This window comes from Lagopus leucura, unplaced genomic scaffold (assembly GCF_019238085.1).
Source record: "Lagopus leucura isolate 7727_CA_CO unplaced genomic scaffold, USGS_WTPT01 Super-Scaffold_100008, whole genome shotgun sequence".
NCBI lineage: Eukaryota > Metazoa > Chordata > Aves > Galliformes > Phasianidae > Lagopus > Lagopus leucura.
In genome coordinates this window covers 14,378,407-14,400,928 of record NW_024962265.1, presented here as the reverse complement: position 1 = coordinate 14,400,928, position 22,522 = coordinate 14,378,407, and the positions used below count along the sequence as shown (strand labels likewise).

General features: G+C 36.5%; 1 protein-coding gene across 1 annotated transcript in view; it reads right to left on the bottom strand.

The window, feature by feature from the left end:
• Nucleotides 1-306: 306 nt before the first annotated feature.
• Nucleotides 307-22,522, bottom strand: part of CPNE8 (copine 8) — a 91,339-nt gene continuing 69,123 nt past the window's right edge. Inside the window, exons 14-20 of the mRNA XM_042872761.1 lie at nucleotides 16,568-16,614; nucleotides 15,631-15,812; nucleotides 14,674-14,801; nucleotides 13,522-13,624; nucleotides 10,017-10,074; nucleotides 6,529-6,602; nucleotides 307-1,993 (exon numbers count right to left, since the gene is read on the bottom strand). Of these exons, the coding sequence (XP_042728695.1) occupies nucleotides 1,805-1,993; nucleotides 6,529-6,602; nucleotides 10,017-10,074; nucleotides 13,522-13,624; nucleotides 14,674-14,801; nucleotides 15,631-15,812; nucleotides 16,568-16,614 (781 nt within the window). The 3' untranslated portion in view covers nucleotides 307-1,804. The remainder of the gene's footprint in view (nucleotides 1,994-6,528; nucleotides 6,603-10,016; nucleotides 10,075-13,521; nucleotides 13,625-14,673; nucleotides 14,802-15,630; nucleotides 15,813-16,567; nucleotides 16,615-22,522) is intronic.

The following is a 22,522-nucleotide window of genomic DNA, read 5'->3' as shown; positions in this document are numbered from 1 at the left end:
GAAGGAGACCACCACCACCATGCAGTAGATTTAAACATATTCTTTATGATGCACTTTCATCAAAATTTGTCAGGTATCAAATGTCATTCATGCAACATCAATCCACTAAGAAATACATATTTTGGTGAGAAAATTAAAGTCCATATTTATGTAAAAACCATTTTGAAATAAAAATAAAACTTTTTTTTTTTTTTACCAAAAAAACACTTTTTAATACTTTTTTTATATTTATTTTTTACTAACAGATAATTATCTGGAAAAAAAAAAAAAAAAAAAAAAAAAAAGGAATTTCCTGCATGAGACTGAAGGAATTTAAATATATTTAAAAATGGAAGATTCTGCAATTACAGAGTTATATGCCATTAATATTGAAGATACACTTTCTGGAAAAAAAGTTTTCATGCTTAAAAAACGCACCGTAGTTTCATACTGTACATTACCACATACAGTAGTAAGAAACAGAAGTAGTAAACGGGTTATATGCAAAGAAAATAAGTTACGTTACAGGACAGTTACAACTGTGACGCACAAAAAATTAAAAATGTTCCTTTTTAACAGTATTTGAAGGCAACTCACAATCATTTCAGGAGTTCTGTGAAATTTAAGGCCATTAGTTCTAAATAAAATATATCTGACACAAACTCACAAAACTGTGTATTTTGTAAAAACTGTACATGCAAAATCATTTCATAATTATATATGAACAGGCATATAATAAAATTTTTGGGTAGTTTGGTACACAAAATTGTGCACAAAGCAACATGGTTGTGCAATTTTTAAACCAGTTAATTAACATTATCATTCATGCATCCTGAATGGAAATGTGATTAAATGACAATATAAACCCAAATATTAAGAGCCAGCATCCCTTTGAATGGGCAATCTAGACAAAATGTCGTAATTTTAAATTAAGTTTAAAATGATCCATTATAAAACATCTGCTGTAATCACTCCAAAAGACTTTTCTGATGCAAAATTTCCACTGCTTTAAGGAATGCATGGAAAGATTTAATGAGCTCAGTGAGTCAACTGTAACACTCAAAGTTCTGATTTGAGGTAATTTTCTTTAATTACTTATAGCAAGTAACTCTTCTAATTTGCTTCAGTAACTAGTTTAAAAAACTGTAAACTCAGATAAACTTAGAAACTGGAGAATCTCTGAAAAAATACACATTCCTCCCCCTTGAAATTTGGACCTAGTCAGAAGTCATATGTAATTATGACATTCACATTTTAGGAGCTTATTCTCAGACTGTAAAATGGATAGATTACTGAGAACCAACTGAAGCAATTCAGGTATTGGAAAACACACCTATCTGTCCTTTTCTTAGCTTTCATCTGTATTTGTCTGGACAAACATTCAAAGAGATATTGCTTCTCCTGTGATCTTGTGACAAACTATTGCAAGCTCGAAGATGTGTGAATCAATATTCCAAACTTTTATTCTTAAGAATATTTATAAAAGTACTGAAATTTAAAAATAGTAACATGTAAACATTGATACAGAGGAATAGCATTCCTATACATTTATGTACACACAGTATTCAGAGAGGACATATCTTCTGAGTTGAAATCCTGACTTGTGCTTTCCTCTCCAATAAATAGATCAAAAAAGTAGGGCTTCTGTCAAAAGAAAAAGACTCAGAACATCAACATTTTGATCCTAGCATTTAAAAGCTTTCCAGTTGCTCATGCAACCATATGAAGAATTTTGGTATGTGAAGAGAATTTTTCTAGCTCCAAAAAGCTACTGCTGCATCCAGAGACTCTTGAATTGTGAAGAATGCTGAGCACTTTGGAGTGCTCATATTTGAGTCTGTAACACATGAATAGGAGGTGTATAGGGTGGTGGTGCAGGTGATGGCTTTATTCCCCTGACTCTCATGTAGGACAGAAACTGGTCTGGAATCTCAGCCAGAACATCCTTAGCAAGTCTTGCCATGCTTAACACATGGTTTCCACTTCTGTCAATGTAATCCCGGAATGGCACAAACTATAAAAGAAAAGATACGTTCACACAGGTCATGATGCAGATGCAAAATACATCTTAAAATACAAAAATGAGAAAACTTGATCTAGGCAGTAATATTAATATACTACCTTGTACACTTCATATTATAAATATATCTATAGACATCTATGTTATATATATACATATTATACCTAAAAAAATCCATTTTCTGATAGAAACATTCTCAAACCATGGCTGGCTCAGATTATCAGCTATGTGCTTTACTGACACATCTGGAATATCTCTCAACTTCTTCCATACAAAGCTATTTTTGGCTTACAAGTCTTCTCCATGGCCTCACCTACCAGAATTTGTAGGAAGAATGTTTGCTATCTGAAGTGAACAAAACAGAAAGGATGACTTTATAATGTTGATCATTTTTATTAGACTCAGTAGGATTGTGAACCACCACTGTGAACATTTATTCTTTTAACTGAACACCAATAAACATACCAAGATTTTAAGCAAAAAAAAAAAATTGATTTCAAATAAGAACTTGTTATGTCGTACCCAAATCTACAACACCAAGAAGGCAGCTACCAGCTCTGCCTTGGAGGTCAGACTAATAAGATGCTCATGCTGCTGGTAAGGAAAAAAGAAACAATCTGGGCTCCTTGATTTTTATTCACAACAGACAGCACACAGAGATGCAGTGGGTTAAGCTACGTAATACGTTGTGCCAAAAGGAAGGTTTATTAGGAATTCTATTTCTTGCTCGGATTTTGGAGCCTATCTCAGGACTGCAGCTGGGTGACTTTTCAGAACCAGGATTCAGTGTCCAAAGTTACATCTGGTACTGATATACTAGACTATGCTTGAATACAAACCCTAATGGTATCTTTGTCCTCTAAAGAAACAGAGAAGACTTGAATGTAAACCTTTTGCACATAATACTCCACAATTAAACTAGAACTCATTGAGAAGCCAAACCCAGGGATCTCTAACCTTTTGGTTGAACTCTAAAATATGCAGACTCTTTTGCCCATCATCCCAGCGTGAAACATTTTGTCTTCTTGGATGCACACCAACCAAGGTTTTACATTAATTTTTGTTTTACTAAAAAAACACTAAAGCTTTCAAGATAAGGGAACCACTGAATTACAGTGGGAGTTCAGCTTACATTGCACTTCTGAGAGCCTGACAGTTTTCCAGAAACAGAAGAAATTTATTTAATATAGTAAATAAATCAAGAAACTCTTGGGGGGTGGGGAGGGAAAGAGAAAGACAACATTTTATCAATAAGGAACTTAATTAAATTATTTTTTCATCATTTGAAAAGCAATTCTCACTCTGGACTTATGAAACTGGATGTTTATTGCTATCATTCAGCTACGGTGTTGGCTTTTTTTTTTTTTCTGTAATGAATTTCTGTGTTTTCAGTGGAGGCAATATTTAAAAAATGCTTAAAAGAACCAGCATATGAAAAACATAGCTTGCTCATCAAAATTAAAATAGCTGAAAAACAAAAATTGTTCTGAGCAAACAGCATTGCTATAGATTGTGTAGGGATTCAACTCAGTTGACTCTGCCTAACTCCATAGATGATGGAGTTCTCAAATTGACAGAAAAAACAGCTTTGATCCTATGTATTTGCACTATGCAAATACTACGTTACACTCAAACCCAAGCAGCAAGACCATGCAACTATACAGGTGGGAGAACAATGGGCAAAAAGGAACCTGATTTTAGGGTACGAAGCAAAGCATCTGCAGATCCATAATTAATTAACTTTAATAGCCACTTCTATGTTTATTCAGTGACTTTTCAACATTAGAAGCAAGTAGATACTGTGACATTTTCTAGTACTGACTCGTTTTTTTCTCTCTCTCACACACACAAGAAAACCCATCACCAGTTTTCAGAAGTCAGTACAGTACTGCTCAGTTTCAACAGCTTGCTCCTTCTTAAACTCCATCAGCTTATTGGAAAGAATAAATCTAACTGTCCCCAGAAGCATGAAGTTAGAAGAGTAACAAACAAATGGAAAAACCTCTGTAGTCTGTAGGCTTACACACTGAGCTGTGAAGGGATAAGCTTAGTGTCTATCTCACATTTTTTCATTTCCTAATGCAATGGCAGTCTTGTAAAAAGCATATGCAGTCTGGGTTAAGAATCAGAAAGTATCCCATTTCAATCCCATTTACTTACAGACATGAAAACTCAGACCATAATTTTGGCAGCAAAGTGAGGCTATTTAAGCAATGCAGTTACACAGTATGGGTGGCCTAAATTAGTTCTCCCCTCTCCTTATGGGATACAGATATCAGAAGAGTTAGAGGAACTACAGACAGAAACATATGTACAGATACACATATGCACAACAAGGCCTAGAGCAACCACACAGAACAAGTAGGAGTGGTAGAGGAATATAATGAAAGACAGAAGAAAGATCGAAGGGAAATGGAAAGAATACAAAATGCTTTTCCTTTAGCATGATAGTTTATGATTTTAATATATAAAATTCTCAACAGAAACTATACATACATTACCATAAGTTTTTTTGTTTTTTTTTTTTTGGTCAAAACTTCTTAAATAGAAAGAGGATAACAAAAAAGCAAAACTTCAGTAAACTGAGGAAGAGCTGGTAGGCGTATAATTCAGAGTCCCTACAACACCTGTGTTTATTATCAAGGAGGGAAAAACAAGATCAAATCTTTCCTTGAACTGCAATGAGTAGTAAATGTAATAGATATATCAACTGCTAAAATTAAGTTAGCTTTACAAACTAACTTTAACTAACCTAAAACAAAAAAAAGGTTATCTTTTTACATTTGAATACTTATTTTATAAAAGCAAGTCATTTTCATCCTACCATATACCAAATAAAGGTCATAGTAAACTTAAAGCGTTTGACATTATCCCTCTTTATTATGTAGCTAGCACATAATGTATTTGTTATTATTTAGACAGAAGGAGCACAAAATAGTACTGCCTTCAGCTAATCTGGTATGACTTGGGGCAAAGTTCTGAATGAGAGATGTTCATATCGAGGAAATGTTTTATTACATTTCTGAGATGCAATGAATTCTAAAAAATTGAAGGAAGTTTAGTTGTATTTTTTTAATCTCAGAAGAAAGTAGAATGTTTCTGATGCATAACACTTTCAGTAACCTTTTTTATAGCATTTTTATAGCATTTGAAGAAGTTCTGAAGAACATCTGAAGAACATTTGAAGAGCCCTTTATTTATGCTCTTTCAATGTAAATGGCAGCTTTTGGAGCTGCTATTGTTTGGAGGAATTACGTACAACTTCCTAGCATTTATTAAAAGTGCATAGTGCTATGCATGTTAGAAATATCTGAATTAGCTTTAAAAATCCTGACATGGCTCACATTTGCAGAAAAACTACTTTGGGGTCCAGAAGCACTTGCAGCTTGTTTATAGCTGACTTAGTCCAGGTATCTTGGGCAAATATCATTCCTTCTACAGTTGTCAGGTTGATCTGATTTTTGAGAAGTTTGCTGCTTTTCATCTGTCAGCATCAATACTTCCTTTAGCACGCATGACTAGTGTGCTGGGCCATCAAATCCTTTTCTCTGTGTTTGGTTTTCCTCCAGTATCCCATAAAAATAAAAAATTTGCATCTAGTTTATGATGCAATTTTTGCATCATAAATTTTTGCAAAATGAAATTAAGTCTGTCCAAGTGGTACATAATGAGGTAGGAAGAAAGGATGCCAGAGCACAGATTAAATATTCTGGAAAACCTGTGGACTTCTAGAGATTTACTGCCCTAAGGAAGAAGGATGATTACCATGGATAAGAGCACACAAAACTACTATACCACCCTGCATGTGACTGCTTAGGCATCAGTGACAACCAAAGGGCTGACTGAATGATTGTAGAGAGCAGAACAGAACAGGAACAGAACCAGAGCAGAGAAGTGGAGCAGCACATGGAATGCAGGTGAGAATAGGGTATTAGGGTTTGGCTCAGTCACCTAAACAGAGACATCTGCTGTCATTTGGAGTACCTTAAGGCATGAGATATCTGCAGGGTCGTATGTGGCAGGCAGGTCACAGGAAATGGGAGTCACTCATAACACTTCTGGGCTGGCAGTTAGAGGAATGGAAAGATATCCTAGGCATTTTAAATACATTTGCTACGGCCTAGGTACTGCTGATTTCCAAAAATGTTGCAATTCTTTTTTACAGACTCACGTAAGATTGCAGTACCTGGAACACAAAGGAAACTAACACTTCTCCTGTTGCTGTATAATCCTAAGACTTTATTTCTGTGCTGCCGGTTAGGGGTCATTATAAAATACAAATATATATACAAATTTATATATATATACAAATTTATATACAAATATAAAATACAAAATACATTCAGTATCTTTGTCCTATATAAAGGCCTGTAAGGCACCACAAAGAGTTTCTGAAGTTTTTATAAACATCCCAAGATAAAGTTCATCAATGCTATGGTAAAATGAAAGGAAGGAAGATAGACAAAACATGAATTCATGGCAAACAGGATCAGTAAAATATAATTATTAGATAAATTTTTCTATCCCACCTGCACAATGTCTCTTTCTGCAAACTTTCCTCTTGAAGAAATCCTGACTACATCGCCATCCAGTTCTTCCATAGCTTAAAAGAAGAAATAAATTAATTTATCTATGAGTTAATCTACTCCCCTCAAAAAAACATTACTGAGAAAAATTTTAGTCAGTCTACACTTTAGAGCAACAGAATCAACAAGTGCTATCTTTAGGTAAATCATAAGATCATTGCCATCATGCATAGTAGCTATTTTGCATTTTTTCATGTTGATGATACCTACATTTTGTCTTTATTATCATCTTCAGGACATAACACACTACAACAAGGTCCATCATATTCTTCTGATTCCCAAACCAGCAAGTATTTCATTTCTGTATGGCTATGTTCATACTTGCGTAGATGGATAAAAATTCATCTTCAGAAATTATTGTTACAGAAGATATCAAAGAATGTAGCACAGCATGGTAATATCACTCATAATGGGAATATAATGACTGTAATGACACAGGAATTAGGTGCTTTTAAAAGAACACTGTTAAGATTTTTGGCTAACTCTTGCATCTTTTTCAACAGGGTCCAGGAAATCTCTGAAGTTGTCCATATATCCAAGGCTATTCCAGATTTCTATTAAGTGGCATGCCTGCTCTCTGGTCAGTGTGACAATGGGGGGACCTATGGTCACAAATCATTGCTCAGCCATTGAATCAAGAATCCCACAACTCTTCTTTCAGTACACTGTATGAAAATCAAAGCACTGCTGCGCTGGAGCATCTTACGTGTTTACAAACTGGGTTGAGCTCACTGAAGACAAAATTTCAAATGCCAGCTCTTCCAATGCAAGAACGTGAAAGTGTAAATAAAATCACCAGGAACCAAGTTCAAACAAAATGAAAGAATATATTTCTTGCAAAGATAGTTAGAAAGCCCATCATATATTGGAACTCCACACTTTTATCTTTTACCCTACTGGCATCGCCCAGAGGCTTTGAGACCTAGACTGGGCAGTAGTATCCAGAGAGGAGTAGCTTAGTCTCTCTACAATGGAACTTAGGTTTGACTGGCCCTTGAATTTTAAAACAGTACATGCTCCTACACACACTTCTTCAGTGCTGGCAACAAAGATGATCAAACTGTCTTCTCTAGAAAGAACCTCTGCATACAGGACAAATATTTCTCTGCCCTCTTCAGCGCTATGGGACTACAGATTTGGCATAGACCTACTAGATGCATTTCACCTGGAACCTAAGTCCAAAGAATCACAGAATTGCCATGGTTGGAAAAGAACTGTAAGATCATCCAGTCCAACTGTCTACCTATCACCAATATCTGCCACTAAACCATGTCCCTCAGTACAACATCTAAAAATTTCTTGATCGCCTCCAGGGGATGGTGACTCCACTACCCCCGAGCAGTCTGTTCCAGTGCCTGACCACTCTCTCAGAGAATTATTTCCTAATGTCCAACTTGAATCTCCCGTGGTGCAACTTGAGGCCATTCCCTCCACTAGAGAAGAAGCCCAATCTCACATCACCACAACCTCCCTTCACTACATTGTAGAGTCCTAAGGTCTCCCCTGGGCCTCCTCTTCTCCAGACTGAACAATCCCAGCTCCCTCAGCTGCTCCTCATCACACCTGTGTTCAGACCCCTCTACAGCTTTGCTGGCCGTCTCTGAACACACTTCAGGGCCTCAATGTCTTTCCTGTAGTGAGGGGCCCAGAACTGAACACAGCACTTGAGGTTCAACTTCACCAGGGCTGAGTACAAAGGGATGATCATTTCCCTGCTCCTACTGGCAAGACTTTCTTATACAAGCCAGGAAGCCATTGGCTTTCTTGGCCACCTGGGCGCACTGCTGGCTCATGTTCAGCCAAACATCAACCCATACCCCATGTTCACTTTCTCTACAGTCTTCCACCCACTCTGCCCTAAGCCTGTAGCATTGCCTGGGGCTGTTGTGGCCAAAGTGCAGTACCTAGTACTTAGATTTGTTGAACTTAATCCCCTTGGCCTCAGCCCAGCAATCCAGCCCGTCCAAAACCCTCTGTAGGGCCTTCCTACTCGGAGGCTGATAGACAGCTCCTCCCAGAAAATGGAAACTATATCCTGAAGTAACACAGAATCCTGCTTTAAGAAACGCTATAGGAATGACATCCCAAGAACTCCATAAATTCAATCTCCAGAAGTAAAAGGGAGATGGAACCTTCATGTCCAGACTGAATCAAGAGGAGTCTGGGCAAACCCAAGGATGGGACAAACAGGGAGAAAGGGAAAAAGGCGAAGGAAGGATGAGAGACAAGTAAGTAATATAGGACTAGAGGATTATCAAGAAAACATAGAGCTCGCAAATTTCCCTGTTGTCAGCAACTGCGAGACCCCCCCACGGGATGTGACGCGATAGGCCCTGTCCCTGCTCTATGATTGATGTGTGGCACGTGCCCTTAGGGGCGTAGACGAAGCACATAGGTTATATAAGCTAGAGTTCACGTGTAATAAACGCCATTTTGCTGTTCATCATATTGGTGTCTGCGTGCGGTCATTTGGTCCTGGCCGGGTTTTAGGTCAGTACCGTAGGAGGCAATGCAACATTTCCCATCTGTGCATTTATGAAGACAAATGGTCTCTTCCCTTTGACTGCAGCATACAATCATCTGAAGAATAAATGTCAGCTTGGACAATCTCTTCAAGGAATACAATACTTAAACACTAACATAACACTTGCCATACTCCTAGAATATTTGTGTAAGAACTAAAATGTACTATCATTAATGACTATTCACATTATATATCTGTACACATAGAGACATACTGCCTAACCAGAAGTACTCAAATGGAAAAAAAAGGATGTATACCTTTGAAGATCAGATCTACATGGAGCATCTACATTTCATTCTGTGGTGATACACAAGATGCCAATCGATAAATTAGTTCAAATAACTGAAGTGGCTAATTCACTGGAATAGAGAGTGCTATTCCAGAACATCTAATGAAAGAATATGTAAATAACCTTGGTGATTTATTTCCTCCTGTAATATTCTCCCACTGCTGCTAGACAGTAAGGCTCACTTCTGTTATAAAGTGAAACCCGGCTTAACTCAGATCACTGCCTCAAACTTATTTTCCTTTGTATTTTATTACTGCAGTAAGAACAGGTGATCAATATTTCCAGTCAACTGACACATCACACAGCAATTAAATATTGATGTTTCAGAAATTCAAAATTACTTCAGTATGCTTATTTTATTCTTCCCCTCCTCCATTTTCTAGAGCACTGTAAATGCTCAGCCCCCATATGATTCCATGACTTGAAGAGAGAGCCTGAGGGGCTCAACATGGTAGCTTGTAATCATACTGAGTTATCAATCAATCCAGCTGGAAATGTCAACAGTACTTACTGCTTGTTCCATATTACGTGAAGAACAGTATGTGTTTCAAAAGCCACATATTACAGATACGTAAACAAATATAAAACATTCTAGAAAAAAAATACTAAAACACTTACCATCAAACTCTGCTGGCCCTACTCCCACTATAATTATTGACATTGGAAGCTTTGAAGCCTTTGAAAGAACAAGAAAAAGAGGTTTAATATATTACATAACTTCAGCCAATATTATGTAAGATGCAAAAACAATATGAATAAAAAAACATACAGAAGTGAAGCTTTAAAGAACAATTCCTTATCCTAATATCCTAAAATGATGAGGAGAATAAATCTTCAATTTGAGCAATATGTATCTTCTGATTCTTCCATGAATGAAAATTTTTATTCAAGTTAGTCATCCATGCACAAAGCAAACAAGATATTAAATTATGTTATGGTTAAGAATTCTAATTTTACTTAACCTTTTTCATTCAATGAAAAAATGAAAAGATGGCTTTCCCTGAATGAACCCTCTGTAAAACCTTAAAAATTATGAAGACAGCATCATAAATACTGGACTCCCCTGCCCTGACAGCACTAGATGTCCACTACAGATATCTTCTGAAACTGGCTCTTTTCAGGAGGATAACAGTAAAAAAATAAAACATCTAACAAATGTCAGGGCTGAGAAATGTTTCTTATTGTGATCACAGAATCCTTTGAGTTGAAAGGAATCTCTGAGGGCCATCCAGTCCAACTCCCCTGCAGTGAACAGGGATACCACAGCTAGGTCAGGTTGCCAAGGGCCTTATCCAGCCTCACCTTTAAAGTCTGCAGGCACAGGGCATCAACCACAACACCAGGTAACCTGTTTCAGTGTCTCACCACCCTCACTGTGAAAGATTTTTTGATATTTTGATATTCTGATGAATATCTGGTGATTTTCTAACCTGAACTGTGAAATATCCACAGTCATTTTAAACAGGAGTCTACTCTGGCCGAAAATCATAGATGAAGATTTCTTCCTAAATTAAAATCAGCTCAACTGAAGCTTCAAGTAAAGTGGCTTCAGAGCAGACTTATAGTTTTCTTCTGGAATATAGAAGGCATTATTTTGCCTCATCTAAAATACATTCGCTTTTTAAATGCACCATTCCCACTTCCCATTCTTGATCTGTCATAAAACTCTATGTAAAACCAAGCTGAAGACACACAATTACTGTATACATGCTATTTAAAACAATGAAAATATGACATCCTATAAATCATCATTGTGCTACAGCATTCTATACTGTACAGTGTATATTGTGCATTGACTGCAATTTCATTATGAACTGATACTACATAGTCAGTCTTCTATCTAAAATTTGGTAGCAAACACTATTTATTAGTTTTTACTTTAAATTATTAATTTAAATACTAATGCACTATGAAAAATGCTGGTAAAAGCCATCTGGACATGGTCATAGAATCATAGAATGGCCTGGGTTGAAAAGGACCGCAGTGACCATCTGGTTTCAACCCCCTGCTGTGTGCAGGTCGCCAACCACCAGACCAGGCTGCCCAGAGCCACATCCAGCCTGGCCTTGAATGCCTCCAGGGATGGGGCATCCACAACCTCCTTGGGCAACCTGTTCCAGTGTGTCACCACTCTTTGGTCCTAGGCAAGCAGCTCTGGGTGTCTCTGCTTGAGAAGAGATTGGATCAGATGGACCCAGAGGTCCTTGCAACTTCAGCCGTTCTGTGATAAAGGACGATAAATAGAGCATAACTATAACTGAGTTGCAGTATAGTGCATAAACCACTGACAGTAAGAGTAAAGTATTTTTTTGGATATGAAGGCACTATTTAAAGGCACAGAACATGTTCTGGTTTTCAGATGTTTTCGAGAATCTTGGAGTTTAAATTTAACATTCTTCAAAAATATTCCTAATCAGGTAGACAGAGTATTACATGATACTATGTATATGAAACCATAAGTGGCAAGGTCAGTGAAAAGACAGAGTTCAACTTCAGCATATAAACTTGGTGTTGGCATTTTCTGAATGACAGTATAACCTTTGAACAGTTTGATAAAGCAGAACAGGTCTGACACACATGCTGTAACAAGAAGGATGCATAAAGCACAGTATTAAAAAATGAAACACACTCTTTCTCAGTTTTATACACATCAGCTTGTATTTAACATCTGTCCCTTTTTTCATTATTCCAAATATTATCATGACTGGAAAATGCTACCAGGAAGCATTTAATTAGTCCTGTTACAGTATACTGTGCTCACACTTCAAGAGCTATAAAGAAAAATGAAAATGCATCTTCATCAAAAGTATTCAAAATTCCTGAACTTTTGCTCATTCTAGGCAAAAAACACATCTTCTGTACCTCCAGACGTTTGCAGAACATCAGCTATTATTCTTAAAAATTAATTACTTTTCAAAACAAGGGTTCTCTGTATTTCTTAGTGATCAAATAGTTAATCTTACAAAGTAACAACCAGATGAACTTTCTGGTCTCATACTCACCCTCCATATGGACTTGGAATTGAAGGGGAGTTAAATCAAAAGTTTCTCTTTCTTCCCCATGGAGCTTTTCTGACACCTAAAAAAAGGCTCTATTCCAAACTTCTAAGCTAGACAAGAGGATGAACTTGTAAGATGAAAAGTTTGTTTATCCCCTTTAAAACTGAGAGTGGCTTTATCCTATTTTAATATTGGAAAGGAAGTAAACCTGTACCTTCAAACACAGCTCAAGCTGTTGTAAAAATTTATCATTCACAGAGCTCACTGACATGCAGACTCTGTCCATATGCTGCTGGCTAGAACTTGAGGGCATCCTGCTTTCCAGTGAGAGACAGAACATTCCAGTAATATTCTCCTGTGCACCCTACAAACTGAAATGGTGCTGCAGCTGTCTACAGGAAGTAGTGAAAGTGGGCCTTCAAAAGTATGCCACCTAATTCTATAACTTTTGTTTTGACATGACACTGTGGTGCATTCAAAACTATTGGAACAGGCCTTCTCAAACTCTGGATGGGTTTTTTGTGTACTTCCATCTGACATTTTCCAGGGACAGAAGAACAGTTTGTAGTGTAGAGTATTACTTAAAAGCACAGCAGTTTGAAAGAGAAAAAACATCTAAAACAATGTTTTAAATAATAATTTAAAGGAACTTGAGGAAAAATCTTGATTTTTAAAATTCGGGGCAACTATCTAAAAGGAAATTAGCTGACAGTTATGCTTGGCATTTGGGACCAGACAATTTGGAGCAGTTTTTAGGAGGTGAGGAAAAAAACAAAAATAAAAGCTGTCTGCAATTACTAGATGGATAAAGTTCATCACAGTTCATCATGTAGTACTGCATAGTAGGAGTGCATGAAGGAGGAAGAGTCAAGAAGCAGATGACAGAAGTTATATGAACATTCAGTGTTAGAAGAGACTTTCCATCAAACAGTAATTAAGCTGAGATACAGCTTTTAATTTCTCCTCATCTTCATACATAATCATTTTTTTTTTTGCTGTTTGGAAAGAATGGTTAATTTATGAAACTAATTTAATATTTAAGATAATGATAGATTCAGTTTACTTCTTAAAATATTAGTGCCTAGAAAGATATTTCATATTTCAGCATTTTCAGCAAAACTTACATTCACTATGGATTCTTTTGTCTGAGCCATATCTGAAATAACTCCATCTGTAATAATGAGAAGAACAAAATACTGGGAGCCATCTTTAACTGAAGCAGCGTATCTAAGGGGGGAAAAAAAGAACACTGCGATAGTAAAACAAACCTTTATATAAGAGCAATTTACATGAGAAGGAACTGTATTTTTTAAATTTAATGGAGGACAATCCCAAATAATTAACTGTGATAGCACAACCCACTGTACACTGTGATACACTTGTATATTCTCGAGACTCGAGCTTCTCCCTGTACTATACCTGAATATAAGACAAAACACAACCAACACCATTCCAGTCTTGCCACAGTCAAAGGCCACAAGAAGCAACTGTTCTTTGAAAATAAGCAGCTCTTGAAGATTTGAAAAGTTCTGAAAGATAGTGAGTCTGCAACAGTTTTATTAAATTCTATGGCCTGTATATCAGAAACCAAGACTAGAATTTGCTTGCTCTTGCTATCCTATACAGTTGGTGAAGAACTTTTTTTTGCATGGAACGTGCTGTTTCACTTACTTTTTTATTTGACTGAAACAAGTCTAGTCACTGCCTTCAAAAAGGCTCTTAGTGCTGTGAAGGTTAAGCAAAACTTTGTAATAGAAGTGGTCATGAGTAGCATTGAGAGCAGGGAAAAAATAAATACTATGGTATGTATGCTCAAGTACAGAATATTCATTACCTCACTGGTCACTGGACAGGGTATCTGTCTAATGATGTTCATGATGTTACTCAGAATATTCTAACAGTAAATTTGCAAGTGAATGCTGCCTATAAATAAGATGCTATAACAACAACATTTGAAAGAGTTTGGAAGAGTGTGAGTGAAATGGAATCTACAACTCACAGAAAGCCATACAGATGGGTAGAAAAGCCCCAGAGTCCATTAACTTGTTGAACACTTGTTTGTACACAAGCAGTAGGGACTGGAATTAAATGCAAAATACTAGCACACAGTATTCAGATCTACTAACAAGTGTAAGTCAATCATGTTAGAATGAGTGAAAAAAACCACATTGTAAATACATTTTTCTATGTTTTAGCATCATGTAACTCTTGATCATTAATAGTGCAATAGTAGTACTGAAAATAAAAAGTTTCTGCAAAGTACTCGTTATGCTTACCTGGCTACATGATTAATTACAGGGGCAAAGTTTGTTGGTCCGTAAAGCTGGACTGATTTTAGACTTCTATAATATGCCTCCATTACACCATCAATGCCATGGCAGTATGGATTTTGAGGGTTTCCATTCTAAAGAAAATAAGAAGGGATTAATCTCTAAAAATAGTTATGAAGCAGAAATGATGCATTTTAGTGAATACTATCTAGTGCACATTTTTAACAAAATTTAAGAATCTATTCAAAGTTTGCTACCAATATCCACAGTAAGTGCCATGGTTGGTTCTGACTGTTAGCTGCCTAGGGAAGAAGTTTTTGCAGCCTTGTACTGTATGCAGTCTGGATCACTGAAACAGGTTCCCAGACATAAATGGAATTAAGTAGTCCTTACATTGAACAGTAAAAGGCATTTCTTGGTGTGCATTTAAGGTACAAATTACAGGGCAAATGACAAACTAGAGTCACATTTAGGAGCACCAGTTCTGGCTCAATAATTTCCAGTCAGATTTTAGTTTTGTAATTTAATTGGCATGTGTACAAGATCTCAGATTTATTCCTGGAATCTCATCCTATACTCCACTAAGGTAACTCTAGTTACCTCTAGACACCTCTAAACCAGCAGCCTGTAAAAGACAGGTTACAGAGAACAACAACAATAATTAAAAAAAAATTGGGTCATGATTCAATTACATATCAAGGTAAGATTAGCTTCAAACTGAAGTATTTTTGTTTCTCATGCTGCTATTGATGAGGTTTCTTTATTACTATTTTTGGCCTACAGGGACTCTGGATGTCTGTCAGCAACTTCACTACGATGAGAAATTTTGAAACGAGTCTTTTAGACCTAAGAATTCAAACATTTTCTGTAATTACTTTTCCTATTAACTACAAAAGACAACTCTTCCTCCCCCAAATTAGGTTGTGGTAAGAAATTTAAATAAATTTTTATATATTTGCTTACCAGTGCAAATTCATGCGATACTCTTCCATCTGGAGGCAGTCTAGCTCCAAAACCTAGAGCTGGGAACATTTTATCACTATCATAGTCCTGAATAATTTCACCTACTGCTTTCAGTGCCATGCCATATGCATTCAGCTGATAGGGATTCATATAGTGCAGTGAAGTAGGTTGTGAAGGGTTACCTGTTGAAGCAAGAGTCAGGTTTACTTTACAACTGAATCACTCCCAGATTTTCTCTCTTAAAAATGACAGAAATCTAGGAAAGAAGAAATTGAAAAGGAAACAAACCTATTTCCTACAAATGTAACTGTGGTTAAAACAGGTAACAATGCAACATTCTTAGTACATCTTTAATAGGTTAATACTAGGACCTGTAAGCTTTCTCACCAACGAAATGATAGCAAGAGATTGTGACTTCAACTGAGAATTTGTGTCACTTTTGTAGTGTAATACACACTCCTATCATGAAATTTACTAATGTATTACAAGTTTCTGAAAACAATTCTGCAGGAAAATCAAAACTTTCCTGTTTCACCATTCTTCAGCCTCACTCTACTTGAAACTCCTCTGATTTGTACTTCTCAATGGAGTCTTCCAATTTAGCCAATTTGCTCACAGCAATAATGAATGGACACAAAAAAATTACAAAGTATGTAAACAACTGCAAGTTGCTCCTATTTATGCAATTCAGTATGTATTTTTTAATAGAAAATTTCTATCTGCTGTTTGTCCAGCATTTCTGGACAGGAATTGGTTTCTAGTCTGTTGTTGCTCAGCTGACTTCAGGTGGTGCCAGGTAAACAAATAATTCGTAATACAAAGTAGTTAAGCAGAATCCTGACATAGTACACACACATAAACACTTCTAAAAAGTGTTTTTAAAGTGTCTTAAAACTAAGCACAGCATGAGAATATAAAAGCTTATTTTTATTCTTACCATTTGAGGCTGTGAAGTCAATAGCTACTGTGAAGTTGATTTGTGTTCTGCAAAATGAACAAATACAGCTCTTACTATTAGCTTTACTGCTATGTGGAAAATAAACGATATATAGTAATGTTTTTGGACAAAATGCAGGAAATCTTACTTTCTAATTCAGGTAATGCACATCGAAAATACCATTTCAGTGGTACTGAAAACATGTACTTTATTCCATCCCTCCTTTTTCACTGCTTATGAAAAATCCCAATTCTACATTTAGATTATTATGATCTCCATGTATTATTATTTTCAACAGTAATACTGATTTTTCTTTTGACAAGGAAAGAAACTGACAAGACAATAAGGGTTCTACTGATCTGCTCTTAACACTAAAACCATGTATTCAGTCAGAATGCATTAGAAATCATGCTATACATAAAATCTTTGGAGCAGACAGCAAAGTTTTTGGCAGAAGATATCATTCATGGGAACATAATATTTTAAGAATTTTAATTTAATACTTTTAGGAGTACTTTACTATCAAGGAAAATTGTGGAAGATAAAAGTAAAATCTGGGAATGGGAATATAAAAATTAGCAATTTGAGCAGTAGCTAAGTAAAGCCATTACTGTGCATGAATCAATTGTCAGCATACCATTATTGTCAGAAAAAGTAGTCACTAATGGACTTATGGAGTGACAATCCAATTAATGCAATCCTGTAACTTCCTTCAGCACAAAATGCTGTCATTCTCAGATAATATCTGAACTGGTAAGACTCTAATCAGGTAGAAGAGTTTGGATGAATCCAAAAATTGACTTTTTACTCAGACCAAGTCTTTTACACAGTCCTTCAAATTTCTGCCTCTCAATGTGCACTACTGTGAATTTATTGACCAAACTGCCAAAGATTACAGCTCTTTAAAAGTTATTGTACAAATTTAACTCATGCACACTTAGATCAAATATCAAGACCTGACACCTGACCTTACAGTAGAAGATTTACTGCTCAAATAACCTTATCACCCAGAGAAAATGCTATTATGACATGAAAACATAGGTTCACACATAAAATCACATGGAATCATTTTATTACACTGACCAAGGCCTACACAAACTAAGCTAGGCATGAGTGGACACCATCTCTAAAAGGCAGCAAAACCCAACCAGCAACCACAGTATTAAGAAGAGCCTTGTGGTTCCCTGGGATGCTGTCAGCCCTAAATACGTTTAAAAATGCATCAAAATGGACTTGAATGAAGAACAGTGAAAGCTGCTGCAGACTGAAGAGTTCTGAGACCTATGATTTATGAGATATGCATCCGGCTGGTAATTCTGCATTCTGCTTTGTGCACTTTCATCCAAAATACACTATTGTTAACGGTATGACAAGTCAGATTTTGGTTGGTCGATGCCTGAATGTTAGTCCTTGTGGTTTATTAGCCAAACCGTCCTTCTATATCATCAGTTAGTTACAAGAATAAACACTGTAAGAAGTGCATGTCAACTACTTTTTATCACTATCTCTGCAGTATGCAGTACGGCTGTCTTCCTCAGCCATTAACAGGATAGGAAAATCAACCAACAACAAAAGACTAATACAGTACTTTCTCTAGTTTTATGTTTAGAGTCCTTATTAGCACTGCTAAACAAAGCTGGTTTTGGACAGTCATCTCCGTATACTTAGATTTTAAGAGCTTTACTGTGGTGCAGTGTTTGAAGACTAAAACAAAACTCTTAAAACCATTACAACCTGCACACCAAGAACAGAAATCCTTCAGCTGGATGAAGAACACATAACTGGGAAAACTTCAAACAATTCTTCCCCTGTGGAAGCAGCAACATGTGTTTGTAAACTCATTTTCTACATCAGTTTTCCTGACTCAACTTGTAACAGTTATGCACATCCTGAATGTACGACAGAAATGAGAAAGCAAAGTAAAAAAATCTTTAAAAGGAAAATGGGTAACAAAAGAAAAAATATCTGAAATACATCTAATTACAAAACAAAATCACATTTAATGTAACTAAAAGTAGTGACTGACAACAGCAGTTTCAGAAGTATACCAAAACCTGATATGCCTGTGTTAAATGCATATTGCTCTAGATAAGAGAAATTCAGCTATTGAACTGGAAAAAATCCCTCACCCATTTATTACCATCCACAATAATCTGGTCTACAGTTTTTCTCTAAGAAGAAGAGTATGTTTATTACTGCATGTGCCAATTCGACAACCGTAAAAATCACGGCATAAAATAAGATCAAAGCAGATTTCTACCTTTCTACAACAGAAGTTAAATCACTTACTTGATCTTACAACAGTTACACAGACACATACACAGATTAGAATTCAGTTTCCAACAAGTTTCTACTGTTATTTTATAACCTCACTTCACCATGGAAAATTAGAGGAATCCAAAACGGCATTAAATGCCATTTTCAGGCAACTAGATCCCACTCTAAATGCAAGTGTCACATTGCATTATGGACTCATAACCACACAGTATTATTCATGCCTTACAGTGGACTGGGGAGCTGGAATAAACTCACTTAGAACAAACATGCACTGTGATTGCCCTGTGTTTTCAATGACCGTTTTATACATTCATATATAACATACTTGAAATGCCCCTCTAAGTATGATCTTGTGGAAAAGAGACATGGGAAACTAGGTCACACAAGGCATTAATGTCCTACAGCAAAAGGAATGACAAACTACAGAAAGGTATGAAATGAATATCAACCCTTGTAGTCAAAATTATCAAAACATAATTAAATCTTTTTTTGAGTAGAAAACTGGGTATCTGAAGTTCAAACAATTTAACTTCAAGTAAGTACCACAGCAGAAAATATTTCTAAAAGCAGCTGCACTAATGTGAACACGTATTTTGCGTGAAAGATTAATTTGAAAAGGTACTAATTTCCTTACTGCTCCTCAGGACTTAAAAAAAAAACAAACCTGCCCATAATTAAAAAAAAAAACTAATTTGGGAAGGCTAATTTAGAAGCTGTGTGTTGTGGAAACATCAGACACAACTAATCTGGAAGTCAAGTAAGATGACTAGAAAATTAATGTGAATGATATTTTAAGAAATGCTTTCACAGTAATACATGTTATTCTGGAAACAAATTAAAAGTAATGAATATATCTGACAAGTCAGACAACTGCCCTGTTTTTATTTCTACCATGTTTAATTTCTTTTCAACAGAATAACATTTAGGTTCTATCCACTGTTATGTTACTGCTGTTATTAACATAGTAATGACATGTTCATCAACAGTAACATAAAATCTTATGTAAGGGACAATAGCTGAAAAAAAACAATTAATTCAGTGTGGATGCCTAAAATTTTAACAAGCATCTGAAATCATAGTCTTCAAGACAAACTTAGATGCATGATTAAATAACTATATTTTGAAACATGCCAAGAAAGTGGAAGCTTTATTTAAGATCCTTCACTGCTCGTTTATACAAAAGCTCTCAAAGCTTAGAGCAGTATCTGAACTATGAAAAAACACTGCAGTAAAATCACCTATCTGCATAATGATTAATAAGGAGGGATATGCTGAACTACCTTCGTGCTTAACTTGTGAAAATAAATGAACTGGTAGACAATCTTTAGACTTTTATACACAGAGCAGTTCATTATGATGCTGAGGAAAACTAAGCAAATATTATGTGAAATTGGAAGTGAAATCTGGGGTGTTTTCAGGATTAACTGAATGTTCTCAAGAAGGGACATATAGTGTTACTCTAAACAGCCAGAAAGTCATTTTCTGAACAGTGCTCAAAATTACACACACAAAAAATAAACAGTATGAGTTGTGTCCTACCTGTATGTAGAGCATCAGAAAATAAATGAACCAGTCACTAAGCTAGAACCATACTTCAATGCAAGACCAAATGTGGAAGAAAAACAGAGGTTCTCAACACACAAAGCAAGCATAAGGTAAATATCCATACCTAGGAAATCCTGAAAAGCAAAAAATCTCTTTTACAGAGCAACACATGAATGCTTTACTGTTATTCCTGTATGTATCTCTAATATTTCAAAATGCCACAGTAACGCACGTAAGATGCAATATGGAATCCAAATACCTCACATACAGGAACTTTTCCAAACTTAGCTGCATAACATAGGTTAGATTTTAGTTTAGAGAAGCACAGAATCTGCACAGTACTAAGCTACAGAAAATTCCAATATGCAAGAAAATAATTCTGTATTTACAAACCACAGAAAACTTACGGCAATCTAACTATGCTGAAATTTATGTTAAAGCCACACTCTGTTTAGGCACAATGATGTACAGTGTTATTCAATTACAGAATGCACCATTTTGTATAAGGACAAAACCACTATACTGACTGCAGTTTGGTCTATCAAGTATCAAAATAAAATAATACTAACAATTTAAAAAACCCAAGGCTGGAAAAGTAGTCTATGTAAGTACTCAAAAATTATCAAGTTCCTGAATTCAACTCCAAACTACCAACTTGGGTATAAGGGAAAAGGCTTTTACAGTGAGGGTAAAAGTTTTCTACAGTGTGTTTGTCAGCATAGTTCTGGGCATAGGGCTAAAGGCAGGGCCCACCTGATAGCTACCCCTAGTCCTGGACTGGCTGGGCAGCATGGGCTTTGGGTTTTGTAAGATGCAGAGCTGGATGAAGGCAGGGGAGGAGGTGGCCTGTTCTGGATGTGGCTGCTAGTGAAGCTTGCTGCACCAAGTTGTGCTTTGAGTTGTTTTCCGAGGCACTGGAACAGGCTGCCCAGAGAGGTGGTAGATGCCCCATCCCTGGAGACATTCAAGACCAGGCTAGACCACGCTCTGAGCAACCTGATCTAGCTGTAGGCGCCCTGTTCATTGCAGAGGAGTTGGACTAGATGACCTCTGAAGATCTCTTCCAACTCAAATGATTCTATGATTCTATGAAATACTTAAAGAACACAGAACAGAAAGACAAGCAGAATTTCCTACTGGGAGTGGCAAGAAGGCCCAGATAAATGGGAGAGACAAAGTACTTAAGGCTAAGGGTCAAGAATTTTTTGCTGTTCTTTTAAAATATTTCTAGTTCCCCAGATTTTTCAAAAGTAAGGTTTTTCTGATCAGGAAATTCATTTGCTGAGGTTGTTTTTCTGCTTTGCCAGATGCACATTCCCCATGGAGCTGGATGAGAAGCTCATGATACCCACAGCTTCAAGTGAGGTTGTAAGGTCACAAAGCTGTGCATAAAAGCTGCCAGAACACTGCTGTCTGGCTAGGCAGGCTGGGTCACTGAGTGTCCTGACTCAGGGGAGGGCTCAGATAGAACATCCAAGCACAGCAACATGCCTTGTGGACTCAGAACTGCTAGAGGAAGACATGACTTCTCAAGGTGAACTCATGCTATATCATCACTATAAGTTACAAAAGCATCTTACCAGCAGCAGTAACCTTCACCACAGAGCAGACAGTTTGTGACTTCAGGAGAGCAAGGTAAAACTATCTTCTTTCAATCAGAATTGATACACACGCAGGAACAAGCTAAACCTGGATGTAGCTGTTGACCAGGCTTGACAGTGTGAGGTTTTTTTTTAACAGTACACTGGAAGGAAGAATGAATTTCCTCTGCATCTTCAGAGTGAAAACCAGCTGGTCTGATAGCAGGGGGCAGCTGGTGGAGGTTTGAGAATCACTTACTGTGCAGCAGTCTATAACTGAATCTAGTGCAGTAACTAACACTAACAAGGGGCTGTATCGTCTATGCTATTTATTGTAAAAAGCCTCCAGCGACAGTATTTTTTTAATCTCCTCTTTGCAAATGCAGCATCAAAACAAACAGCATTTTCTTCGTAAAAGTTTCACAAGATCCTCCTCCGATACAGCTTTATTACTCCTAATTATTCTCCAAGGATACAACATACATGGTTAAGTCTCTACAGTGCATAGCTATGACAGCCCTTGCTTCATAGCTGTATTTCAACTAAGTTTCCT